This window comes from Oncorhynchus kisutch, linkage group LG6 (assembly GCF_002021735.2).
Source record: "Oncorhynchus kisutch isolate 150728-3 linkage group LG6, Okis_V2, whole genome shotgun sequence".
NCBI classification, from domain to species: domain Eukaryota; kingdom Metazoa; phylum Chordata; class Actinopteri; order Salmoniformes; family Salmonidae; genus Oncorhynchus; species Oncorhynchus kisutch.
Window position 1 is genome coordinate 14,157,087 of NC_034179.2, and position 25,956 is coordinate 14,183,042.

A 25,956-nucleotide genomic window follows, 5' to 3' on the forward strand; every position below is an offset into this window, starting at 1 on the left:
CCTTTCTCTCTCTGTCCGTCTCTCTCTCTCGCTCCCTGTCCGTCTCTCTCTCCCTGTTCCCTCTCCCTGTTTCCCTCTCCCTGTCTCTCTCTCCCTGTCTGTCTCTCCCTGTCTGTCTCTCCCTCTCTCTCCCTGTCAGTCTCTCCCTCTCTCTCCCTGTCCGTCTCTCTCTCCCTGTTTCCCTCTCCCTGTTTCCCTCTCCCTGTCTCTCTCTCCCTGTCTGTCTCTCCCTGTCTGTCTCTCCCTGTCTGTCTCTCCCTCTCTCTCCCTGTCAGTCTCTCCCTCTCTCTCCCTGTCTGTCTCTCCCTATCTCTCCCTGTCAGTCTCTCCCTCTCTCTCCCTGTCTGTCTCTCCCTCTCTCTCCTTGTCTGTCTCTCCCTCTCTCTCCCTGTCTGTCTCTCCCTGTCTGTCTCTCCCTCTCTCTCCCTGTCTGTCTCTCCCTCTCTCTCCCTGTCTGTCTCTCCCTGTCTCTCTCTCCCTGTCTATCTCTCTCCCTGTCTCTCTCTCCCTGTCTGTCTCTCCCACTCTCTCCCTGTCAGTCTCTCCCTCTCTCTCCCTGTCAGTCTCTCCCTCTCTCTCCCTGTCTGTCTCTCCCTCTCTCTCCCTGTCTGTCTCTCCCTCTCTCTCCTTGTCTGTCTCTCCCTCTCTCTCCCTGTCTGTCTCTCCCTCTCTCTCCCTGTCTGTCTCTCCCTCTCTCTCCCTGTCTGTCTCTCCCTGTCTGTCTCTCCCTGTCTGTCTCTCCCCGTCTGTCTCTCCCTGTCTGTCACTCCCTCTCTCTCCATGTCTGTCTCTCCCTCTCTCTCCCTGTCTGTCTCTCCCTGTCTCTCTCTCCCTGTCTGTCTCTCCCACTCTCTCCCTGTCAGTCTCTCCCTCTCTCTCCCTGTCAGTCTCTCCATCTCTCTCCCTGTCAGTCTCTCCCTCTCTCTCCCTGTCTGTCTCTTCCTCTCAATTCAAGGGGCTTTATTGGCATGGGAAACGTGTTAACATTGCAAAAGCAAGTGAGGTAGATAATATACAAAAGTGAAATAAACATTAAAAATAACAGTAAACATAACACTTACAGAAGTTTCAAAACAATAAAGACATGACAAATGTCATTATGTATATATACAGTGTTGTAACAATGACAAATGGTTAAAGTACACAAGGGAAAATAAATAAGCATAAATATGGGTTGTATTTACAATAGTGTTTGTTCTTCACTGGTTGCCCTTTTCTTGTTGCAACAGGTCACAAATCATGCTGCTGTGATGGCACACTGGAATTTCACCCAGTAGATGTGGGAGTTTATCAAAAATGGGTTTGTTTTCGAATTCTTTGTGAATCTGTGTAATCTGAGGGAAATATGTGTCTCTAATATGGTTTGGGCAATATACATTGGGCAGGAGGTTAGGAAGTGCAGCTCAGTTTCCACCTCATTTTGTGGGCAGTGTGCACATAGCCTGTCTTCTCTTGAGAGCCATGTCTGCCTACGGCGGCCTTTCTCAATAGCAAGGCTATGCTCACTGAGTCTGTACATAGTCAAAGCTTTTCTTAAGTTTGGGTCAGTCACAGTGGTCAGGTATTCTGCCACTGTGTACTCTCTGTTTAGGGCCAAATAGCATTCTAGTTTGCTCTGTTTTTTTGTTCATTCTTTCCAATGTGTCAAGTAATTATCTTTTTGTTTTCTCATGATTTGGTTGAGTCTAATTGTGCTGCTGTCCTGGGGCTCTGTGGGGTGTGTTTGTGTTTGTGAACAGAGCCCCAGGACCAGCTATCTTAGGGGACTTTGTTATGGAAGGTTTGTGAATCGCTTCCTTTTAGGTGGTTATAGAATTTAACATCTCTTTTCTGGATTTTGATCATTAGTGGGTATCGGCCTAATTCTGCTCTTCATGCATTATTTGGTGTTCTACGTTGTACACGGAGGATATTTTTGCAGAATTCTGCATGCTGAGTCTCAATTTGGTGTTTGTCCCATTTTGTGAAATCTTGGTTGGTGAGCGGACCCCAGACCTCACAACCATAAAGGGCAATGGGTTCTATAACTGCTTCAAGTATTTTTAGCCAGATCTTAATTAGTATGTTGAATTTTATGTTCCTTTTGATGGCTTAGAAGGCCCTTCTTGCCTTGTCTCTCAGATCGTTCACAGTTTTGTGGAAGTTACCTGTGGCGCTGATGTTTAGGCCAAGGTATGTATAGTTTTTTGTGTGCTCTAGGGCAACGGTGTCTAGATGGAATTTGTATTTGTGGTCCTGGCGACTGGACCTTAATTGGGACACCATTATTTTGGTCTTACTGAGACTTAACTGTCAGGGCCCAGGTCTGACAGAATCTGTGCAGAAGATCTAGATGCTGCTGTAGGCCCTCCTTAGTTGGTGACAGAAGCACCAGATCATCAGCAAACAGTAGACATTTGACTTCAGATTCTAGTAGGTTGAGGCCAGGAGCTGCAGACTTTTCTAGTGCCTGCGCCAATTTGTTGATATATAAGTTGAAGAGGGTGGGGCTTAAACTGCATCCCTGTCTCACCCCATGTGTTTTTTTTTTGCCTATTTTAACCGCACACTTGTTGTTTGTGTACATGGATTCTATAATGTCGTATGTTTTATCCCCAACACCACTTTCCATCCATTTGTATAGCAGACCCTCATGCCAAATTGAGTCAAAGGCTTTTTTGAAATCAACAAAGCATGAGAAGATTTTGCCTTTGTTTTGGTTTGTTTGGTTGTCAATTAGGGTGTACAGGGTGAATACATGGTCTGTTGTACGGTAATTTGGTAAAAAGCCAATTTGGCATTTGCTCAGTACATTGTTTTCATTGAGGAAATGTACGAGTCTGCTGTTAATGATAATGCAGAGGATTTTCCCAAGGTTGCTGTTGACGCAGGTAGTTATTGGGGTCAAATTTGTTTCTACTTTTGTGGATTGGGGTGATCAGCCCTTGGTTCTAAATATTGGGGAAGATGCCAGAGCTAAGGATGATGTTAAAGAGTTTTAGTATAGCCAATTGGAATTTGTTGTCTGTACATTTGATCATTTCATTAAGGATACCATCAACACCACAGGCCTTTTTGGGTTGGAGGGGTTTTATTTTGTCCTGTAGCTCATTCAAGGTAATTGGAGAATCCAGTGGGTTCTGGTCGTCTTTAATAGTTGATTCTAAGGTTTGTATTTGATCCTGTATATGTTTTTGCTCTTTATTCTTTGTTATAGAGCCAAAAGATTGGAGAAGTGGTTTATCTCCATTTTGGATAGATAATTCTTTGTGTTGTTGTTGTTTTCCCAGAAGTGGTTAGAGTCTATAGATTCTTCAATTACATTGAGCTGATTTCTGACATGCTGTTCCTTCTTTTTCCGTAGTGTATTTCTTTATTAGTGGTTGAGCTGATTTCTGACGTGCTGTTCCTTCTTTTTCCTTAGTGTATTTCTGTATTCTTTTAGTAATTCACCATAGTGAAGGCAGAGACTCAGGTTTTCCGGTTCTCAGGGTCCTCTCTCCCTGTCCGTCTCTTCCTCTCTCTCCCTGTCCGTCTCTCCCCCTGTCCGTCTCTCTCCCTCTCTCCCTGTCCGTCTTCTCTCTCTCTCTCTCTCTCTCTCTCTCTCTCTCTCTCTCTCTCTCTCTCTCTCTCTCTCTCTCTCTCTCTCTCTCTCTCTCTCTCTCTCTCTCTCTCTCTCTCTCTCTCTCTCTCTCTCTCTCTCTACTCTCTCTACTCTCTACTCTCTACTCTCTACTCTCCTTCTCTCCCTGTCTGTCTTTCCCTGTCCATCTCGCTCCCTCTCTAACCTCTCCCCCTCTGCCCCTCTCCCTGTTTGTCTCTCTCCCTGTCCATCTCTCTCCCTCTCTAACCTCTCCCCCTCTGCCTCTCTCCCTGTTCGTCTCTCTCCCTGTCCGTCTCTCTCCCTGTCCCTCTCTCTCCCTCTCGCTCTCTCGTTCTATGGTCGTGACTCACAACGGATGTACAAACACACTCTGTGTACATGCAGGCCTACGTACCTCTGCACCAAAGTCTACGGTGAAGACGGGGGAGGACTGGGAGGGCCTGTTCACGTTGCCGTGGTGATGGTGTGCCCACTGCTCCTGTTTCCGCCTGAACAGATCCTCGCATCCAAGAGGAAAACGCCCAAAAGAGTTCTGGAGAGGGAGAGGGAGGAGGAGAGAGAGAGAGGGAGAGAAAGAGAGAGAGAGGGAGAGAGAGAAAGAGAGAGAGAGAGAGAACACTGTATATAGACATAATATGACATTTGAAATGTCTTTATTCTTTTGGAACTTCTGTGAGTGTAATGTTTACTGTTAATTTTTATTATATTTTTGTTTATTATCTACTTCACTTGCTTTGGCAATGTTAACATATTTTACCCATGCCAATAAAGCCCTTAAATTGAAATTGAATTGAGAGAGAGAGAGATGGAGAGAGAGCAGGGGTTAGAGTTGTCTGAGATCTCCCCCATGTACCCTAACCATCTACAACAACATTAATCATAGCCTTCAATAGGAGGAGGAGGGTAACGATGAGGGGAAACGGAGGAGGGCAACGATGAGGGGAAGAGGAGGAGGAGGGCAACGATGAGGGGAAGAGGAGGAGGAGGGCAACGATGAGGGGAAACGGAGGAGGAGGGCAACGATGAGGGGAAAGGGAGGAGGAGGGTAACGATGAGGGGAAACGGAGGAGGAGGGCAATGATGAAGGGAAACGGAGGAGGAGGGCAACGATGAGGGGAAATGGAGTAGGAGGGTAATGATGAGGGGAAACAGGGGAGGAGGGCAACGATGAGGGGAAACAGGGGAGGAGGGCAACGATGAGGGGAAACAGGGGAGGATGGCAACGATGAGGGGAGAATATGTGGGTGACAATGAGTTTGCTATGCTGATTGGGAGGAGAGGAGAGGCAGGAGGAATAGAAAGGCATGATAAAGCCAGTTGTGTTCAAGACTGTGCTGCGTGCTTGCAGAGGCTATACAGTAACCGTACCCTGTGCAGTGCTGCTCTGTGCTCCCCCGCTGAGCAGTAGGGGCTGTCCAGGGAGGCGTATCTCTCTCGAAGGGGGGGCTGGTACACAGAGGAGTGCAGCACCTCGGGAGGCAGCGAGTTACTCCTGGCGTCCTCTCGGTGGTACAGCTGGGGCCTCCACATATGCCGGCTGTCATACAGGGGAGCGTAGCCACCGTGGGCTGTGGCCAGGGGCCCGTACTGGGGGACCGATGAGGGACCGTAGGGAGCAGCGTGCTCCCGTGGTGGGGGCAAGGAGGGGTACTGCTCTGAGTACAGAGGGGCCATGGAGGGAGGCAGAGAGGACTCTGGGACATGGCTGGAACGGAGGAAGCGAGCCACGCAGGGTTTGTGGTGGTGTATCGCAGAGGGGTAGTAGTTACCTAAAGAGGGACAGAAGACATCATCAGTGAGTCTACATAATACCTTATTTAGATGATGAAAGATTGAATAGAGTGAAACGGACACACCTGGATTCAAAGGCATTTGTTTTAAATACTTTAGCTGCAATTGACTATGGTTGTCTGGAGCAATGGAACCAATGGAATAGTCTGTGCAAACTCCGCCCCTCTGGCACTCAGAGAGGCTCAATCAAACGCTAACATATTTGAAAGAAAACAAATGCTATTCAACCCAGGTCTGACAGACACCGGTTACATGTCTCTTAGATGGCTGTACTCACTGGCTGGCTGGTAGGGCTGCACGTCATAGGGAGGTTGGGGGTCCTGGTAACACAGTTCAGAGGACTGGGGTTGGTGGGGAGGGGGCTGAGGAAGGGGTCTTATCATTAGGTACTGGGCCTGTTTGGGGTGTGCAGAGTCACACTCTAGTCTAGACCCTGGGCCATAGGGAGAAGGAGCTGAGGAGGAATTGACTGGTGTCTTTGGAGGAGAAATAGACTTCCTGAAAGAGAGAGACAGAAAGAGGGAGAGAGACAGAGAGAACACTGTATATATACATAATATGACATTTGCAATGTCTTTATTCTTTTGGAACTTTTGTAAGTTTACTGTTGATTTTTTATTGTTTATTTCACTTTTGTTTATTATCTATTTCACTTGCTTCGGTAATGTAAACATATGTTTCCCATGCCCATAAAGCCCTTAAATTGAAAATTGAGGGAGAGAGAGACAGAAAGACAGAGAAAGGGACAGAGAAAGACAGACACAACGAGAGACACAGAGAGAGAGACACAGTGAGAGACACAGTGAGAGACACAGTGAGAGACACAACGAGAGACACAGTGAGAGACACAGAGAGACACAGTGAGAGACACAGAGAGAGAGAGAGACACAGCGAGAGACACAGTGAGAGACACAGAGAGAGACACAACGAGAGACACAGAGAGAGAGAGAGACACAGTGAGAGACACAGCGAGAGACACAGAGAGAGAGAGAGACACAGTGAGAGACACAGCGAGAGACACAGCGAGAGAGAGAGACAGAGAGAGACACAGTGAGAGACACAACGAGAGACACAGCGAGAGACACAGAGAGAGAGAAAGACACAGCGAGAGACACAGCGAGAGACACAGCGAGAGACACAGCGAGAGAGAGAGACACAGTGAGAGACACAGCGAGAGACACAGCGAGAGACACAACGAGAGACACAGCGAGAGACACAGAGAAAGAGAGAGAGACACAGTGAGAGACACAGCGAGAGACACAGCGAGAGACACAACGAGAGACACAGCGAGAGACACAGTGAGAGACACAGCGAGAGACACAGCGAGAGACACAGAGAAAGAGAGAGAGAAAGAGAGAGAGACACAGCGAGAGACACAGCGAGAGACACAACGAGAGACACAGCGAGAGACACAGCGAGAGACACAGAGAAAGAGAGAGAGACACAGTGAGAGACACAGCGAGAGACACAGTGAGAGACACAGCGAGAGACACAGCGAGAGACACAACGAGAGACACAGCGAGAGACACAGCGAGAGACACAGCGAGAGACACAGCGAGAGACACAGAGAAAGAGAGAGAGAAAGAGAGAGAGACACAGCGAGAGACACAGCGAGAGACACAACGAGAGACACAGCGAGAGACACAGCGAGAGACACAGAGAAAGAGAGAGAGACACAGTGAGAGACACAGCGAGAGACACAGTGAGAGACACAGCGAGAGACACAGTGAGAGACACAGTGAGAGACACAGCGAGAGACACAGCGAGAGACACAGTGAGAGACACAGTGAGAGACACAGTGAGAGACACAGCGAGAGACACAGCGAGAGACACAGTGAGAGACACAGCGAGAGACACAGAGAGAGAGAGAGACACAGTGAGAGACACAGTGAGAGACACAGTGAGAGACACAGTGAGAGACACAGCGAGAGACACAGTGAGAGACACAGCGAGAGAGAAACAGAGAAAGGATGTCAGTCTAGAGAGACTGTCACTGACAATTAACCTGTAAGTCTATGTCGTTGTCTTTTGGCTTAATTGTTTACGTGTTCGCTATGCAGGGGAAATGATAAGACAAGTGGAACTACGTGGCTAATAACTGTTGTAACGGGGATCATTATTGTAGCAACACACCTTTGGAGGGAAGGCAATCCCGCGCTGTGTTAGCTAAGTTTTCATGTCTTCGGATGTAGTTCGTGAAGGTTGAATTGTGTATGTTAGGATGGTAACGTTATAATTAAGGATGAAGAGTGAATTCATGCCAGGAATAATAAGTGTGAAGTAAGATTTCCTCCCTTCTGTAATAAGCAGCCAATGAGGTATTCTTCATGTGTTTAATCTGATACTGTTATAGCTCAGGCTAAACTGTTTATGAATGTAAGCACTTCAGAGTTATACCAAGCTAATAAGTCACCCATGAGGTAAGGAGGCTGTAAGAGTGTGTTTAACTGTCTTTTCATTTACTTTATAGTTCTCACGGAAGGTGATAATTCTGACTAAAACTACAGAATAAAGCTGCCAGTTAAAATCCAGGAACGGTTGTGCTCGCGGGTACTGGAGGCAGCTACAGAGACAACAACATGACTCATTGTACATGATGACACATTAAAGACAGCTGAAACGTCCCACTTTCAGCCGGAACGTTTAATACTCATCAGTAATGAGTCATCATCATAAATAATAAGAATATACAATAAGTGACTGAATGTAAAAGTGAAAGTAATGCTGTACTGCTAGCACAAAGCATTACAGTAGAAGGATCATAATGTGACAGAGAATTACTTACTGTTCCATAGAGCCAGATGAGGATCGGCTGGAGCCTGTGGATCCGTTAAGTACAGACCTCTCCCTCTTCATCTCCTCCATCATATCCTCTCCCCTGGGCATGAGCTGGGAGGGTGTGGCCCCCTCCTTTAGGGACCCTGACCCACCACTGTCTGAGTTCTTCAGGCCCCCAGTGCAGGCCTCCTCTCCTGAGTCGCCCCCCTCCATACTCAGACCACTACCCATACTCCCCTGGGCCAGGAGGAAGGGCCGGCCCACGCCACTGATCTTCTTGTTTCTCATTCTGTTCCTTGAAAGGGGGAGGGAGAGGGTGGAGAGAGGGGGGGACAGAGAGAGCGAGACAGAGATAATTAGAAGGGTAGGTCCATTTAAGGTTTTGTTCACATAAAAGCTTTGATAAAAACTGGTCTGTGCATCGCATGCAAATGAGTGTGGTGGTGTTCTCCCTCACTTCTCTAGCTCGTCCTGTGTGTGTGCAAAGGTGCAGTTGGATCCTCGGGGACAGCCACCCTGCTGCCGGAGGTCTCGACAGATACTGGTCTTATATTTGCTGTTGGGCTGCGGCTGCATGGGAAGGAGACAGACAGAACAATGTTACTGACAATAGAAAACCACTGTGCTTGATGAAGGACATATCTCTCACATATCAATGTCTCTCACATTGTCTCTGTTGTACATTTAACAGCTGTATTATATTTGCATGTGTGTATGAGCGTGTGTGATTTTGCGTGCATGTGTGTGTGCGTGCATGTGCTTCTGTGTGTATGTGTGTACATTTGCGTGTGTGTGTGTGTATGTATGTGTGCGTATGTGTGTGTGTGTACTTGTGTGTGTGTGTGCGTACGTGCGTGTGTTCTTGTGTGTGTGTGTGTGTGTGCGTACGTGCGTGTGTTCTTATGTGTGTGTGTGTGCGTACGTGCGTGTGTACGTACATGTGTGTGTTCTTGTGTGTGTGTGCGTGCGTGTGTTCTTGTGTGTGTGTGTGAGTACGTGTGTGTGTGTGTGAGTACGTGTGTGTGTGTGTGTGTGTGTGTGTGGGTACGTGTGTGTGTGGGTACGTGCATGTGTGTGTGGGTACGTGTGTGTGTGTGTGTGTTCGTGTGTGTGTGTGTGGGTACATGTGTGTGTGTGTGTGTGGGTACGTGCATGTGTGTGTGTGGGTGGGTAAGTGTGTGTGTGTGTGTACGTGTGTGTGTGTGTGTACGTGTGTGTGTGTGTGTGTACGTGTGTTGGTACGTGCATGTGTGTGTTGGTACGTGCATGTGTGTGTGGGTACGTACGTGCTTGTGTGTGTACGTACGTGCTTGTGTGTGTGTGTAGGTACGTGTGATGTCCGGTTCTGTACCTGTGCTGTCTCATGGCTCTTCCTACTGAAGTTGTGTATAAACTCAACCAGACCATGAACGACCACCTTCACCGCCAGCATCACACTCTCCAGCTCCTCCCACCACGGAGCCGCCGCTGCATCTACACCAAAACACACATCCCATATCAACATCCCTGTCTCCTTGTTTCTAAACAATATCATAGTGTCTACAGCTTCTAAACAATCCAGCAAAACTCAGAAAGATATACCACAGATACCTACACCTGTCTCACAGGCCCGGTCTGTCCACCTGTCTCACAGGCCCGGTCTGTCCACCTGTCTCACAGGCCCGGTCTGTCCACCTGTCTCACAGGCCCAGTCTGTCCACCTGTCTCACAGGCCCGGTCTGTCCACCTGTCTCACAGGCCCGGTCTGTCCACCTGTCTCACAGGCCCGGTCTGTCCACCTGTCTCACAGGCCCGGTCTGTCCACCTGTCTCACAGGCCGATCTGTCCATTTCTTTACAAGTCTAGTGAGTCATAGTGTATTCACTGCAGGCAGTTTTCACCCACTAACATGAAACAATGGTGCATTATCATGTTACCTCTTCTGTTCAGTACTATAGTTGGTGATGATCTAAACTAGGGCTTCCCAAACTCGGTCCCCCCCAGGTACACCTTTTGGTGTTTGCCCTAAAACTACACAGCGGATTCAAATAACCAACTCATCATCAAGCTTTGGTTATTTGAATCAGCTGTGTAGTGCAAAAAATTGGAACGTGCAGCCAGAGGTTGGGAAACCCTGGTCTGAACCTCATGGGAGTGTGATGGGGAAGCTGCTGGGTTCGCCAGGCCCTGAGCTAAAAGGTGTAGGTTGATCTGTACTGTGTCTACCTGGGTTGTGGTCGATGTTGGCCAGTAGTTCCAGGTGTGGTCTGAGGCTGTTCAGATTGGCTGGGTCTCCTGTTCTCTGTAGAACTATCGTCAGCTCCTGGACACTCTTTGCAAAGGACTCTGGGGACTGGAGCTGTGGGAGTGACCATCATCCAATAGAGTTAGTGAAGAAACACCTAACAACACAGTGAAGTGCAATTTAATATGGTTGTACTGAGTCTACACCAGCGGTATTCAACCAGGGGTCAGCGGAGGTACTGCAGGGGATCCACAAAAAAACATGTTTTAATTCAAATAAAAGTGGAAAAAATGCTTTTATGAATATCTCTAGCAACAACAGAATAAACTAATTTTGAATGACATACCTACAGTAGGAAAAGAGGAGAATATCTTATTCCTGATAATGCCAACTTTATTTCTCAACTCCGAATGTTGATCAAATTACACACACTGGAGTCAATTACACTTACTGGAGTCAGTTACACTCACTGGAGTCAGTTACACTCACTGGAGTCAATTACACTCACTGGAGTCAGTTACACTCACTGGAGTCAGTTACACTCACTGGAGTCAATTACACTCACTGGAGTCAGTTACACTCACTGGAGTCAGTTACACTCACTGGAGTCAATTACACTCACTGGAGTCAATTACACTCACTGGAGTCAATTACACTCACTGGAGTCAATTACACTCACTGGAGTCAGTTACACTCACTGGAGTCAGTTACACTCACTGGAGTAACTGACGTGCTTTTTCAAAGCCTCCGCAAATAAGCTACCAGTCAATAAGCTACCAGTCAATAAGCTACCAGTCAATAAGCTACCAGTCAATAGGTTACCAGTCAATAAGCTACCAGTCAATAGGCTTCCAGTCAATAAGCTACCAGTCAATAGCCAATCAATAAGCTACAAGTCAATAGGCTACCAGTCAATAAGCTACCAGTTAATAGGCTACCACTCAATAGGCTACCAGTCAATAAGCTACCAGTCAATAGGCTACCAGTCAATAGGCTACCAGTCAATAGGCTACCTGTCAATAGGCTACCTGTCAATAGCCAATCAATAGGCTTACCAGTCAGAAGGCTACTAGTCAATAGGCTACCAGTCAATAGGCTACCAGTCAATTAAAAAAATATATATATATTTCACCTTTATTTAACCAGGTAAGCTAGTTGAGAACATGTTCTCATTTACCTCTGCGACCTGGCCAAGATAAAGCAAAGCAGTTCGACACAAACAACAACACAGAATTACACATGGAGTAAAACAAACATACAGTCAATAACACAATTGAAAAAAAGAAAGTCTATATACAGTGTGTGCAAATGGTGTGAGGAGGTAGCCCATAAATAGGCCATAGTAGCGAAGTAATTACAATTTAGCAGATTAACACTGGAGTGATAAATTAGCAGATTATGATGTGCAAGTAGAGATACTGGTGTGCAAAAGAGCAGAAAAGTCAATAAAAACAATATGGGGATGAGGTAGGTAGATTGGGTGGGCTATTTAGATGGGTTATTTACAGCTGCAGCGAACGGTTAGCTGCTCAGATATGTGATGTTTAAAGTTTGTGAGGGACATATAAGACTCCAGCTTCAGCGATTTTTGCAATTCGTTCCAGTCACTGGCAACAGAGAACTGGAAGGAAAGGCGGCCAAAGGAGGTGTTGGCTTTGGGGATGGCCAGTGAGATACACCTGCTTGAGCGCGTGCTACGGGTGTGTGTTGTTATCTTGACCAGTGAGCTGAGATAAGGCGGAGCTTTACCTAGCATAGACTTATAGACGACCTGGAGCCAGTGGGTCTGGCAACGAATATGTAGCGAGGGCTGCCGACTAGAGCATACAGTTCGCAGTGGTGGGTAGTATATGGGGCTTTGGTAACAAAACAGATGGCACTGTGATAGACTGCATCCATTTTGCTAAGTAGAGTATTGGAAGCTATTTTGTAAATGACATCGCCGAAGTCGAGGATCGGTAGGAGAGTCAGTTTTACTAGGGTAAGTTTGGCGGCGTGAGTGAAGGAGGCTTTGTTGCGAAATAGGAAGCCGATTCTAGATTTGATTTTGGATTGGAGATGTTTAACATGAGTCTGGAAGGAGAGTTTACAGTCTAGCCAGACACCTAGGTATTTGTAGTTGTCCACATATTCTAGGTCAGAACCGTCCAGGATAGTGATGCTAGTCGGGCGGGCGGGTGCAGGCAGCGAACGGTTGAAAAGCATGCATTTGGTTTTACTAGCGTTTAAGAGCAGTTGGAGGCCACGGAAGGAGTGTTGTATGGCATCGAAGCTCGTTTGGAGGTTAGTTAACACAGTGTCCAAAGAAGGGTCAGATGTATACAGAATGGTGTCATCTGCGTAGAGGTGGATCAGGGAATCACCGGCAGCAAGAGCGACATCATTGATATTTACAGAGAAAAGAGTTGAGAATTGAACCCTGTGGTAGGCTACCAGTCAATAGAGTTTACATTTCCTCTTCCAATTATAATGTGGGGAGGTCAAAATAATGAAAAACTATGTATGAAATGTTTTCATTTTAAAATGTTGATTAATTCTCCTTGCCATTATCATTCACCTGATGACAAGACAAGACATGATTTTTTGTTGTTGTTGTTGCTAACGTATGGTGGGGATCCCTAGGTCGCCGGTTTGCCTGGGACGTGGTCCCTGGGACGTGGTCCCTGGGACATGGTGCCTGGGATATGGTGCCTGGGATATGGTGCCTGGGATATGGTGCCTGGGACATGTTCCACTGCAGACGTGGTCCCTGGGACATGGTCCCTGGCAAACCGGCGTCACTACAGACCCTGGTTCGATTCCAGGCTGTATCACAACCGGCCGTGATTGGGAGTCCCATAGGGCGGCGCACAATTGGCCCAGCGTCGTCCAGGTTAGGGTTTGGCCGAGGTAGGGTTTGGCCGGGGTAGGGTTTGGCCGAGGTAGGGTTTGGCCGAGGTAGGGTTTGGCCGGGGTAGGGTTTGGCCGGGGTAGGGTTTGGCCGAGGTAGGGTTTGGCCGGGGTAGGGTTTGGCCGGGGTAGGGTTTGGCCGGGGTAGGGTTTGGCCGGGGTAAGGTTTGGCCGAGGTAGGGTTTGGCCGAGGTAGGGTTTGGCCGAGGTAGGGTTTGGCCGAGGTAGGGTTTGGCCGGGGTAGGGTTTGGCCGGGGTAGGGTTTGGCCGAGGTAGGATTTGGCCGAGGTAGGGTTTGGCCGAGGTAGGGTTTGGCCGGGGTAGGGTTTGGCCGAGGTAGGGTTTGGCCGAGGTAGGGTTTGGCCGGGGTAGGGTTTGGCCGGGGTAGGGTTTGGCCGGGGTAGGGTTTGGCCGAGGTAGGGTTTGGCCGAGGTAGGGTTTGGCCGGGGTAGGGTTTGGCCGGGGTAGGGTTTGGCAAGGGTAGGCCATCATTGTAAATAAGAATTTGTTCTTAACTGACTTGCCTTAATAAAGGTTACACAAAAAAAGTAAAAAAAAGTAATACAGTGGTGGGGAGGAAGACAAACCTTGTCGATGATAGACTGCATGTGTGACTTGTGGATGAGGTCTCCATAGAGCAGAGAGGACCACTGTTCAGGAGAGATACGGAGCCCCGCCTCCATGGCGATGTGTACGATCTGGGCATCATGCTCGCGACGCAGAGCCTCGTACGCACGGAACTCTTCCTTTAGCTGCATCAACGACGAGTCCTCGTCACGCTTGGTCACCTGGGAGGAAGGGAGGGAGGGGAGGAGGATGGGAGGGAGGGAGGGATGGGAGGGAGGGAGGAGAGGGAGGGATGGGAGGTAAGGTGGAGGGAGGGGAGGTGAGGGGGTGCGAGGGGAGGAGCGGAGGATGGGACGTAGGGTGGAGGGAGGGAGAGGATGTAGGGGGGAGGGTTGGGACATACAGTACAGTTAGAAACCTACACCCAATAAACCAAACAAATTCACATGATCTACAGTAACCCAGTGATCTACAGTAACCCAGTGACCTACAGTAACCCAGTGACCTACAGTAACCCAGTGATCTACAGTAACCCAGTGACCTACAGTAACCCAGTGATCTACAGTAACCCAGTGACCTACAGTAACCCAGTGATCTACAGTAACCCAGTGATCTACAATAACACAGTGATCTACAGTAACCCAGTGACCTACAGTAACCCAGTGACCTACAGTAACCCAGTGATCTACAGTAACCCAGTGATCTACAATAACACAGTGACCTGCAGTAACCCAGTGATCTACAGTAACCCAGTGACCTACAGTAACCCAGTGACCTACAGTAACCCAGTGACCTACAGTAACCCAGTGACCTACAGTAACCCAGTGACCTGCAGTAACCTACAGTAACCCAGTGATCTACAGTAACCCAGTGATCTACAGTAACCCAGTGACCTGTAGTAACCCAGTGACCTACAGTAACCCAGTGATCTACAGTAACCCAGTGATCTACAGTAACCCAGTGACCTACAGTAACCCAATGACCTACAGTAACCCAATGACCTATAGTAACCAGTAAACAGAATCGCATCACTCTCATATGACTGAGAAGATATTTGTGTTTTATTGCCTTGTGTCCTCAGACTCAAAACTCAAAACTCAGATCAGGTGTGAGAAACAGAGTTCCCCCACTCAGAATCGGCCCTATGAGTAATTATCATAATACACCAGGCCAGTCCCTCTGTGACTGTGCCTCTGTGACTGTGCCTCTGTGACTGTGCCTCTGTGACTGTGCCTCTGTGACTGTGCCTCTGTGACTGTGCCTCTTTGACTGTGACTCTTTGACTGTGACTCTTTGACTGTGACTCTGTGACCGACTGGGCAACTGGGGAAAATATAGAACAGTGTTTCACCCTGGGTAAATGGTTGGCATTGCAGTCCTGCCAACCATGCCAACCATGCTTACAGGCTGGAGGACACAACAACAAGGCTATCTCTCACTTGCACACACACATACACACATGCACACGCACTTATGCACGCACACACAAACACACACACATTCACCAATAGCATACCGTTTCTATCACTGGGAGTTTTCAGAGGAGTGAGCAGAAAGAGGACCATTTTGAGTCGTTTCATGTGGAACATGTTTCCAATGACAGCTACAGTAATGTGTCATAATTGGCCATATAAATCTAAACTAGAGATGTGAATTTGAAATCTCCCAGAGAGATTCAGGAACACATGGTAAGTGACAAACGGAAGCGTTCTCCACTGCTGGGCATGATGAGTGCCAGAGGCAGAAGGTGGCACCACTTCAGAGTGCATCAGTAACCATGACTGGTGGTATGGTACAGTATGGTGCCTAGTTATGTCTCTGGCACTTTTAACATGCTTCTTTAGCGCTTTGATAAAACCATATTTTCTATCATCATTATATTAAACCACGACAGCCTGAAGGCTACAAGGTTATGGAGACCAGTGACGTGTATGAGTTTGTGGTGTGTGCGTGTGCATGTGTACTTGTGCGTATGTGTGTGTATTTGCATGCCTACGTGCATCATAAGTGCATTTGGGAGCATACAATACAATATGCAGTACAATATACAATACAATATACCAATACAATATGCAGTACAATATACAATACAATATGCAGTACAATATGCAGTACAATATACAATACAATATACCAATACAGTAGAATAGGTCTCACCTTAAAGCAGGAGGCCCTGTAGAGTAGCTGGACCACATGTCCTATGGAGGTTTTGGAGGCCTGAGGGAACCGAGCCTCCAGCTTCTGGACCACAAAAAGGACAAGAACTTTCCTGGACAGAGCTGAGCCGTCCTCTAGCGCCAACAGTACCAGCTTCAGAGCATCCTCCTGCGTGGCTGTATCAGACAACACACACAACTGTCATCATGTAGCTACAGTACATACTGCATATCACATATGAAGTACTGCTAGTACATATCAGTGGCCTTATGTTCCAAAGGGGATGAAGAGGATTAATTAAGCAATTATTTAAGTACTAGTACATACTGCATAGTACTTATGAAGTACTACTAGTACATATCAGTGGCGTTATGTTCCGAAACTAATGTTTTAAGTACTAGTACATAGTACATAGTATCTGATATTAATATGCTGTATTATTGATATCACTATGCTTTATTTATGTATTATTATCAAATCAAATAAACATCCGCCTAATACAACCTTACAGTGAAATGCTTACTTACAAGCCCTTAACCAACAGGTGTAGACCTTACAGTGAAATGCTGACTTACAAGACCTTAACCAACAGGTGTAGACCTTACAGTGAAATGCTGACTTACAAGACCTTAACCAACAGGTGTAGACCTTACTGTGAAATGCTGACTTACAAGACCTTAACCAACAGGTGTAGACCTTACAGTGAAATGCTGACTTACAAGCCCTTAACCAACAGGTGTAGACCTTACAGTGAAATGCTTACTTACAAGCCCTTAACCAACAGGTGTAGACCTTACAGTGAAATGCTTACTTACAAGCCCTTAACCAACAGGTGTAGACCTTACAGTGAAATGCTTACTTACAAGCCCTTAACTAACAGGTGTAGACCTTACAGTGAAATGCTGACTTACAAGCCCTTAACTAACAGGTGTAGACCTTACAGTGAAATGCTGACTTACAAGACCTTAACCAACAGGTGTAGACCTTACAGTGAAATGCTTACTTACAAGACCTTAACCAACAGGTGTAGACCTTACAGTGAAATGCTGACTTACAAGACCTTAACCAACAGGTGTAGACCTTACAGTGAAATGCTTACTTACAAGCCCTTAACCAACAGGTGTAGACCTTACAGTGAAATGCTTACTTACAAGCCCTTAACCAACAGGTGTAGACCTTACAGTGAAATGCTTACTTACAAGCCCTTAACCAACAGGTGTAGACCTTACAGTGAAATGCTTACTTACAAGCCCTTAACCAACAGGTGTAGACCTTACAGTGAAATGCTGACTTACAAGCCCTTAACTAACAGGTGTAGACCTTACAGTGAAATGCTGACTTACAAGACCTTAACCAACAGGTGTAGACCTTACAGTGAAATGCTGACTTACAAGCCCTTAACCAACAGGTGTAGACCTTACAGTGAAATGCTTACTTACAAGCCCTTAACCAACAGGTGTAGACCTTACAGTGAAATGCTGACTTACAAGACCTTAACCAACAGGTGTAGACCTTACAGTGAAATGCTGACTTACAAGACCTTAACCAACAGGTGTAGACCTTACAGTGAAATGCTTACTTACAAGACCTTAACCAACAGGTGTAGACCTTACAGTGAAATGCTGACTTACAAGACCTTAACCAACAGGTGTAGACCTTACAGTGAAATGCTTACTTACAAGCCCTTAACCAACAGGTGTAGACCTTACAGTGAAATGCTTACTTACAAGCCCTTAACCAACAGGTGTAGACCTTACAGTGAAATGCTTACTTACAAGCCCTTAACCAACAGGTGTAGACCTTACAGTGAAATGCTTACTTACAAGCCCTTAACCAACAGGTGTAGACCTTACAGTGAAATGCTTACTTACAAGACCTTAACCAACAGGTGTAGACCTTACAGTGAAATGCTGACTTACAAGACCTTAACCAACAGGTGTAGACCTTACAGTGAAATGCTTACTTACAAGCCCTTAACCAACAGGTGTAGACCTTACAGTGAAATGCTTACTTACAAGACCTTAACCAACAGGTGTAGACCTTACAGTGAAATGCTTACTTACAAGCCCTTAACCAACAGGTGTAGACCTTACAGTGAAATGCTTACTTACAAGCCCTTAACCAACAGGTGTAGACCTTACAGTGAAATGCTTACTTACAAGCCCTTAACCAACAGGTGTAGACCTTACAGTGAAATGCTTACTTACAAGCCCTTAACCAACAGGTGTAGACCTTACAGTGAAATGCTTACTTACAAGCCCTTAACCAACAGGTGTAGACCTTACAGTGAAATGCTTACTTACAAGCCCTTAACCAACAGGTGTAGACCTTACAGTGAAATGCTTACTTACAAGCCCTTAACCAACAGGTGTAGACCTTACAGTGAAATGCTTACTTACAAGACCTTAACCAACAGGTGTAGACCTTACTGTGAAATGCTTACTTACAAGCCCCTAACCAACAGGTGTAGACCTTACAGTGAAATGCTTACTTACAAGCCCTTAACCAACAGGTGTAGACCTTACAGTGAAATGCTTACTTACAAGACCTTAACCAACAGGTGTAGACCTTACAGTGAAATGCTTACTTACAAGCCCTTAACCAACAGGTGTAGACCTTACAGTGAAATGCTTACTTACAAGCCCTTAACCAACAGGTGTAGACCTTACAGTGAAATGCTTACTTACAAGCCCTTAACCAACAGGTGTAGACCTTACAGTGAAATGCTTACTTACAAGCCCTTAACCAACAGGGCAGTTCTAAGAAAATAGAGTAAAGAAAATATTTATGAAGTAAACTAAAGTAAAAAATTAACTAAAAAGTAACACAATAAATTAACAATAACAAGGCTGTTTAGAGGGGATACCGGTACCGAGTCAATGTGCTGGGTACAGATTAGTTGAGGTAATTTATACATTTAGGTAGGGGTAAAGTGACTATGCATAGATAATAAACAGCGAGTAGCAGCAGTGTAAAAAGAAAGGGGGGGGGGGGGCAATGCAAATTGACCGGATGGCCATTTGATTAAGTGTTCTTATGGTTTATGGTCTTATGGTTTGAGGGTAGAAGCTGTTAAGGAGCCTTTTGGACCTAGACTTGGCGCTCAGGTACAGCTTGCCGTGCAGTAGCAGAGAGAACAGTCTATGACTTGTGTTACCCGAGTCTCTGACAATTTTTTGGGCCTTTCTCTGACACCACCTAGTATAGCAGTTTCCATACCAGGCGGTGATGTAACGGGTCAGGATGCTCTCGATGGTGCAGCTGTAGAACATTTTGAGGATCTGAGGACCTATGCCAAATCTTTTCAGTCTCCTGAGGGGGAAAAGGTGATGTCGTGCCCTCTTCACGACTGTCTTGGTGCGTTTGCACCATCATAGTTTGTTGGTGATGTGGACATCAAGGGAAATTTAAACCCGCACCACTACAGCCCCGTCGATGTGAATAGGGGTGTGTTGGGCCCTCCTTTTCCTCGACCCGCACCACTACAGCCCCGTTGATGTTAATGGGAGTGTGTTCGGCCCTCCTTCTCCTCGACCCGCACCACTACAGCACCGTTGATGTGAATGGGGGTGTGTTCGGCCCTCCTTTTCCTCGACCCGCACCACTACAGCCCCGTTGATGTGAATGGGGGTGTGTTCGGCACTCCTTTTCCTCGACCCGCACCACGACAGCCCCGTTGATGTGAATGGGGGTGTGTTCGGCCCTCCTTTTCCTCGACCCGCACCATTACAGCCCCGTTGATGTGAATGGGGGTTTGTTCGGCCCTCCTTTTCCTCGACCCGCACCATTACAGCCCCGTTGATGTGAATGGGGGTTTGTTCGGCCCTCCTTTTCCTCGACCCGCACCATTACAGCCCCGTTGATGTGAATGGGGGTTTGTTCGGCCCTCCTTTTCCTCGACCCGCACCACTACAGCCCCGTTGATGTGAATGGGGGTGTGTTCGGCCCTCCTTTTCCTGTAATCCACGGTCAGCTCCTTTTTCTTGCTAACGTTATAAGACACTGCCAGGTCTCTGACCTCCTTCGTATAGGCTGTCTCGTCATTGTCAATGATCAGGCCTACCACCGTTGTGTCGTCAGCAAACTTAATGATTGTGTTGGAGTCGTGCGTGGCCACGCAGTCGTGATTGAACAGGGAGTACAGTAGGGGACCAAGCACGCACACCTGAGGGGCCCCCTTGTTGAGAATCAGCGTGGTAGATGTGTTGTTGCCTACCCTTACCACCTGGGGGTGGCTAGTCAGGAAGTCCAGGATCCAGTTGCAGAGGGAGGTGTTTATGCAAATATGAGTGGATTTAGGGTTTCCGGGATGATTGTGTTGATGTGAGCCATTCAAAGCACTTCATGGCTACAGACGTGAGTGCTACAGGGTGGTAGTCATTTAGGGAGGTTATGCTTTGTGGTTTATGTTGTAAATGTGTCTGAAACTTTGTGTGCTGCTATTTTAGCCAGGTCTCTCTTGTAGAAGAGATTGTTCATCTCAATGAGGCTAACCTGATCAAATAAATGAATGACATAAAATGTATTAGTACATATCTGGCATTTCATCTTATATATTTTTTTTTACAGCAAGAGGGAATCCTATCACACTGTAGGACATGATACAGTGTTGTACTGGTGTCCTCAGACTGGAACCCCCTCGCTCAGGATCTGCCCTATGAGTAATCATTATAAGACACCATAGTGCTTCAGCATCATATAACAGAGTAGAGAGGGAGGATAGGACACAGAGAGAAAAGCATGCTGAAGATGTGATTGACAGGTGTATTATCCTATCACCACTGACTAGGTCCAGTACATCATATGACTGACAGGTGTATCATCCAATCACCACTCACCAGGCCCCAGGAACTGGCATCCCCGTGCTCTGACGGCGGCCCACAGGTTAGCAGAGAGCTGCTGTGGGTTCTGGTGCTGCAGGATGAGCTCTGTGACGGTACGTTCCCCTAGCGACCTGCCCGCCCGCACCGCCCGCAACCGCCCCTCCTCCTCCACCAGCTGACAGTTGACGAGTGTCACCAGCTTCCTCTGCATGGGCCGACTGAGCACGCTCGGACTGAGGGTCACCACACCTGGATTGCGGAGAGGAAGGGGTCAAACGTCAGAAGACTGCATCAGAAACATAAATACTGAAATACGCACACAAACGGACAGAATCACGAACAGAAACACAGACACATTAACAGAAACACAGACACATTAACAGAAACACAGACACATTAACAGAAACACAGACACATTAACAGAAACACAGACACACTAACAGAAACACAGACACATTAACAGAAACACAGACACATTAACAGAAACACAGACACACTAACAGAAACACAGACACATTAACAGAAACACAGACACATTAACAGAAACACAGACACATTAACAGAAACACAGACACATTAACAGAAACACAGACACACTAACAGAAACACAGACACACGAATAGAAACACAGACACACGAATAGAAACACAGACACATTAACAGAAACACAGACACAGTAACAGAAACACAGACACAGTAACAGAAACACAGACACACTAACAGAAACACAGACACACGAATAGAAACACAGACACACGAATAGAAACACAGACACATTAACAGAAACACAGACACAGTAACAGAAACACAGACACAGTAACAGAAACACAGACACAGTAACAGAAACACAGACACACTAACAGAAACACAGACACACGAATAGAAACACAGACACACGAATAGAAACACAGACACATTAACAGAAACACAGACACAGTAACAGAAACACAGACACAGTAACAGAAACACAGACACATTAACAGAAACACAGACACAGTAACAGAAACACAGACACATTAACAGAAACACAGACACATTAACAGAAACACAGACACATTAACAGAAACACAGAGACACTAACAGAAACACAGACATATGAACAGAAACACACACACACTGATATACTAATACAGAGACAATTTCCCAAACTCTGTTATTGTTTACCAGAGCTAAAATGTAATCCTGGTCTAAAACAAAAGTGCATTTATGTAGTCTGCTAGTGCTGCCCACAGTAGAAAACCCCTCTCATCCTCTAATAAATGTCCCATAGCAGGACAAAGTGCTGACGAGAGTGTCTTAAAACCCTTTATTAGAGTGAGTCTATTAAAGACCAGGGATGGATGACCACTGTCCCCTCTCCAATTCTGTGATCACCACAAAAACAGTTGACAAAGCTGCCGAGGGATTGAACTGCATTCTCAGCTTTCCAGGTGAATTAACCCAATAAACGGAGCACTGCTCCTCAGATATGGGCTTTTAAAAGCACTGATGGGAAAACAGGACTCAAGGTTTACTGCCCGTCACACAGCGGTTTATGGGTCCTGGGAGAAGGATTGTCCATCCTCCACCATGCAATTATCAAATCAAATTGGATTTGTCACATGCACTGAATACAACAGGTGTAGGTAGACCTTACCGTGAAATGTTTACTTACAAGCCCTTAACCAACCGTGTAGTTTCAGGAAAATAAATCAACTAAAGTATTCACTACAGATGATCTACTCTGCAATTTACTGTTATTCTGAGAATGAGGTATAATGAAATGTGCCATTTGAAATGACATGCAGGGTAAAGTCATGTTGTTAGTTTAACTTCACATTTCCTAAATATACTTTTTTCTTGTCATCTAATTGAAGGACTCCTTTAAATTAAACTAATTTAACTCAAACTACTTTCGGCACAGCTCATTACATTTCCTATTGATGTAATGTGGGGTTTCAGGCTTTGTGTTGGTGTGGGGGGCCCAAGTTCCGTATGGCCTTACAGAGCGCATGGTCTTCCTGGTTCTAGCTGCTTCTACATGCTCTGACGCAAACGTTCCCACCACATTAAGCTCAGACCCTGAGAATAACAGGAAATACTGTGTTTCTCTAACCTAACCTCAACTGCACACACACACACACACAACGACACACACACACACACACACACACACATGTACACTGCTCTGACCTCAGTGTCCCCTCAGAAGGAAAAAAAAACACTGTGCTGAACACAGGGACAGCAGCAGAGAGCACCTCTCTGTCTGGAAACACACACACACACACACAGATGCATTTAGCACCAAATCTCTGTGTTCTGGTACCTTTTTCTCCACTGATGGGTTTGAGATAGAGAGCCAGCTCCTCCACACACACCCTGCACACCTCATAGTGCCCTACCTCCACAGCACTGCTCAGAGTCACAGCCTGGGACTCCACAGCCTGGGAACACACAACATCATTATCATGACACTCATCATCATAATCAGTATCATCACAATCATTATTATCATCACAATAATCACTCTCATCATTGGTATCATCATTATAATCATTATCACCATCATCAGTATAATCATCATCAGTATCATCAGCTTCACAATCATCATCATTATCATCACTCTCATAATCATCATCTGTATCATCACTATAATCATTATCACCATCATCAGTATCATCATCTTCACAATCATCATCATTATCGTCATCATTGTCATCACAATCATCACAGTCATCAGTATCATCATCATCAATATCATCATTATCACCATCATCAGTATCATCAATATCATCATCAGTATCATTATTATCTTCACAATCATCATCATTATCTTCACAATCATCATCAGTATCATCACAATCATTATAATTATCATCACAATCATCATCATCACAATATTCACTATCATCATCATCAGTATCATCATAATTTTCACAATCATCATCATTACCATCACAATCATCATCATTACCATCACAATCATGATCATCATTAGCATAACTATCATCATTAGAAGAACCACAACAACAAGACATGCTGTGCCCACCTGAGCTCCCACCAGCTGTAGCAGGGCACTGTTGACTGGCAGGAGGTCGATGTCAGTGTTGATGGCTGTCTGGTCGAACGGACAGGCCTTGCGGTGCAGCTTGTGGAGACAGGTCTTACACACCGTGTGCGAGCAGCCCAGACTGATGGGCTTGTGGCCGCTGCTGTCGTACTCGTTGTAGCAGATGGGGCAGGAGAGGAACTCTGTCCACTGGGCCGCCTGCACTGGCATCCTGCTGCCTGTCCTCCCTGCTGTCACCTCTGGAGGGCGCTGTCTTGCTCAGGGGGATCGCATGCCGCCACGCCCCGACAGCTCACTGACAACTGGTATAGAAGAAGAAAGAAAGTGGGTTAGAGTGCAGGTCAGCGTCCAGACTGGTCATCGCCAGAGAGATCCTGCACTCCATTGCTCCTCCATTGAGCAAGCTTTTTAGTCCTGGACTGGGCTTTTAATGTGTCTGGGAAACTGGCCTGTTGAGTTTCAGTGTCGTTTTTTTGTATTTCATTGCCTTGCAAATACAAAAAGGTGCCAACTGCCCAGGTGCAATGGTCCATAAATCTGTCCCCTAGTGGCTATAGACGTTGTAGCTGTTTCACAATCACAATCTTGGAAAATAATGTAGACCGGTGAGCGGCAATCTCTCAACGCTTTCTTTCTTTCCCTCAATCTCACTCTCTTCTATACCTCTCTCATCCAGTGCCCACAACCCTCTGTAAACACAGGTGGTTTGCTGAACCACACTCTCATGATGAGTAACCTCGTCTTGAGACCTGAAGACTTGTGTTAACTGCCTGGTCTAATGCATAGGCTTTAGCTCAGCGGACCACGAAATTAGGGAACACCCGCGCCACGAAATTAGAACCTCAGTTGGTCACACATCCACAACCCCACCCATTCTGCTGCATCTCCACCCTCTCTCTGATGCCTTCCCTGCCCTTACATCATGCCTCCTCCTGGGCAAGCAGGTGGAGAGGCCTCCCTTGGCTGGCTAAAGACCATGGATGTGCTCTACCATGGCATGATCCTATCAGTCTGATTTACACACTGACTGAGTACCAGGCCAGATTTACACCCCTCTCTCTCTGTCTCGCTTCCTGTCTCTCTCTGTCTCTCTCTCTCTATAAACTCAGCTACAGGGCACAGGATTATAAATCCTCTGCGTTAAACCCAAGACAGCAACAGGATCAGTATGGGCACACAGAGGGAGACAGGGATTTAACCAGAATCTGTCTTTATATGGCAAACTCCTTTAAGTCCAGGAAGCAGCCGTTTAACTTGCCATTAAGCAGCGTTTCAAGCTTAATAATGTCTAAATACGTAAGTTACTCACCAAATATGGAGTTTCGATTATCAGCTATAGTCAATTACTGCTGTCACAGCCGGTATGCAAGGTCTAAATAAAAATCTACATGCAACCGAAAAAATGCCTCTACGGCAACATCCTTTGTATTGTAGATTTGTAGGCAGTAAGGTTAGTGCTGTTCGGAATCCTTGGGACGTGAACGATTGAAGGTGCCGAATAGACCTTTTTATTTTCTACCTTTTATGGAAGTACATACCGGCCGTGACGTCAGTAAATAATTGTTAACCTTGAAAAGCTAGTGAATGGCAAGTTGAATGGCTGCTTCATGGGCTTAAAGGAGATTCGCCATATCAACGTCTCCAGTAAAGCCAGATTCTGGTTCAGACAGAGATAGAGAGAATATGCTCATACAGCCAGTTGTAGCCAAATGGATATGGATCATTGCTGCAGACGATCTGGCCAATAAGCCAGTCTGTGCAAGGCTTTAATTTAGACCATGGGGTTCTGTACGATGCAGGAAAAGCACCCAGGAGCCACGGCTGCACCGACAGACCGGCAACTGCTGGGTGGAACCAACTGCTCCATCATCACCCCTCACCCAATGCATAGCATGAGGAAGTTGCATCAGGCAGGCCCAGAGAGGGCTCTACCAGGCTAGACCTGTACTATCTTACTGTAATGCTGAGTTCAGTTATGCAACAAAGGAACACACTACTGTTCACAATCAATCATTGTGCAGAGAGAGGGAGACACCATCCACCGTGAACCCAAGGACAGGTGAGTGTGTGTGTGTGTGTGTGTGTGTGTGTGTGT

General features: G+C 46.4%; 1 protein-coding gene across 4 annotated transcripts in view; it reads right to left on the reverse strand.

The window, feature by feature from the left end:
• LOC109893633 (roquin-2) overlaps positions 1-25,956 on the reverse strand; it is a 46,754-nt gene that overhangs the window by 16,475 nt on the left and 4,323 nt on the right. For 3 of the 4 annotated variants that reach the window (XM_031826243.1, XM_031826240.1, XM_031826241.1), the window contains exons 2-13: positions 23,841-24,163; positions 23,118-23,235; positions 20,828-21,061; positions 15,990-16,165; positions 13,853-14,053; positions 10,358-10,490; positions 9,504-9,625; positions 8,610-8,722; positions 8,160-8,447; positions 5,652-5,872; positions 4,952-5,352; positions 3,978-4,115 (exon numbers count right to left, since the gene is read on the reverse strand). In XM_031826243.1, coding sequence (XP_031682103.1) covers positions 3,978-4,115; positions 4,952-5,352; positions 5,652-5,872; positions 8,160-8,447; positions 8,610-8,722; positions 9,504-9,625; positions 10,358-10,490; positions 13,853-14,053; positions 15,990-16,165; positions 20,828-21,061; positions 23,118-23,235; positions 23,841-24,071 — 2,376 coding nt within the window. In that variant the 5' untranslated portion in view covers positions 24,072-24,163. The remainder of the gene's footprint in view (positions 1-3,977; positions 4,116-4,951; positions 5,353-5,651; positions 5,873-8,159; positions 8,448-8,609; positions 8,723-9,503; positions 9,626-10,357; positions 10,491-13,852; positions 14,054-15,989; positions 16,166-20,827; positions 21,062-23,117; positions 23,236-23,840; positions 24,164-25,956) is intronic. The other variant, XM_031826244.1, reaches the window with a different exon arrangement.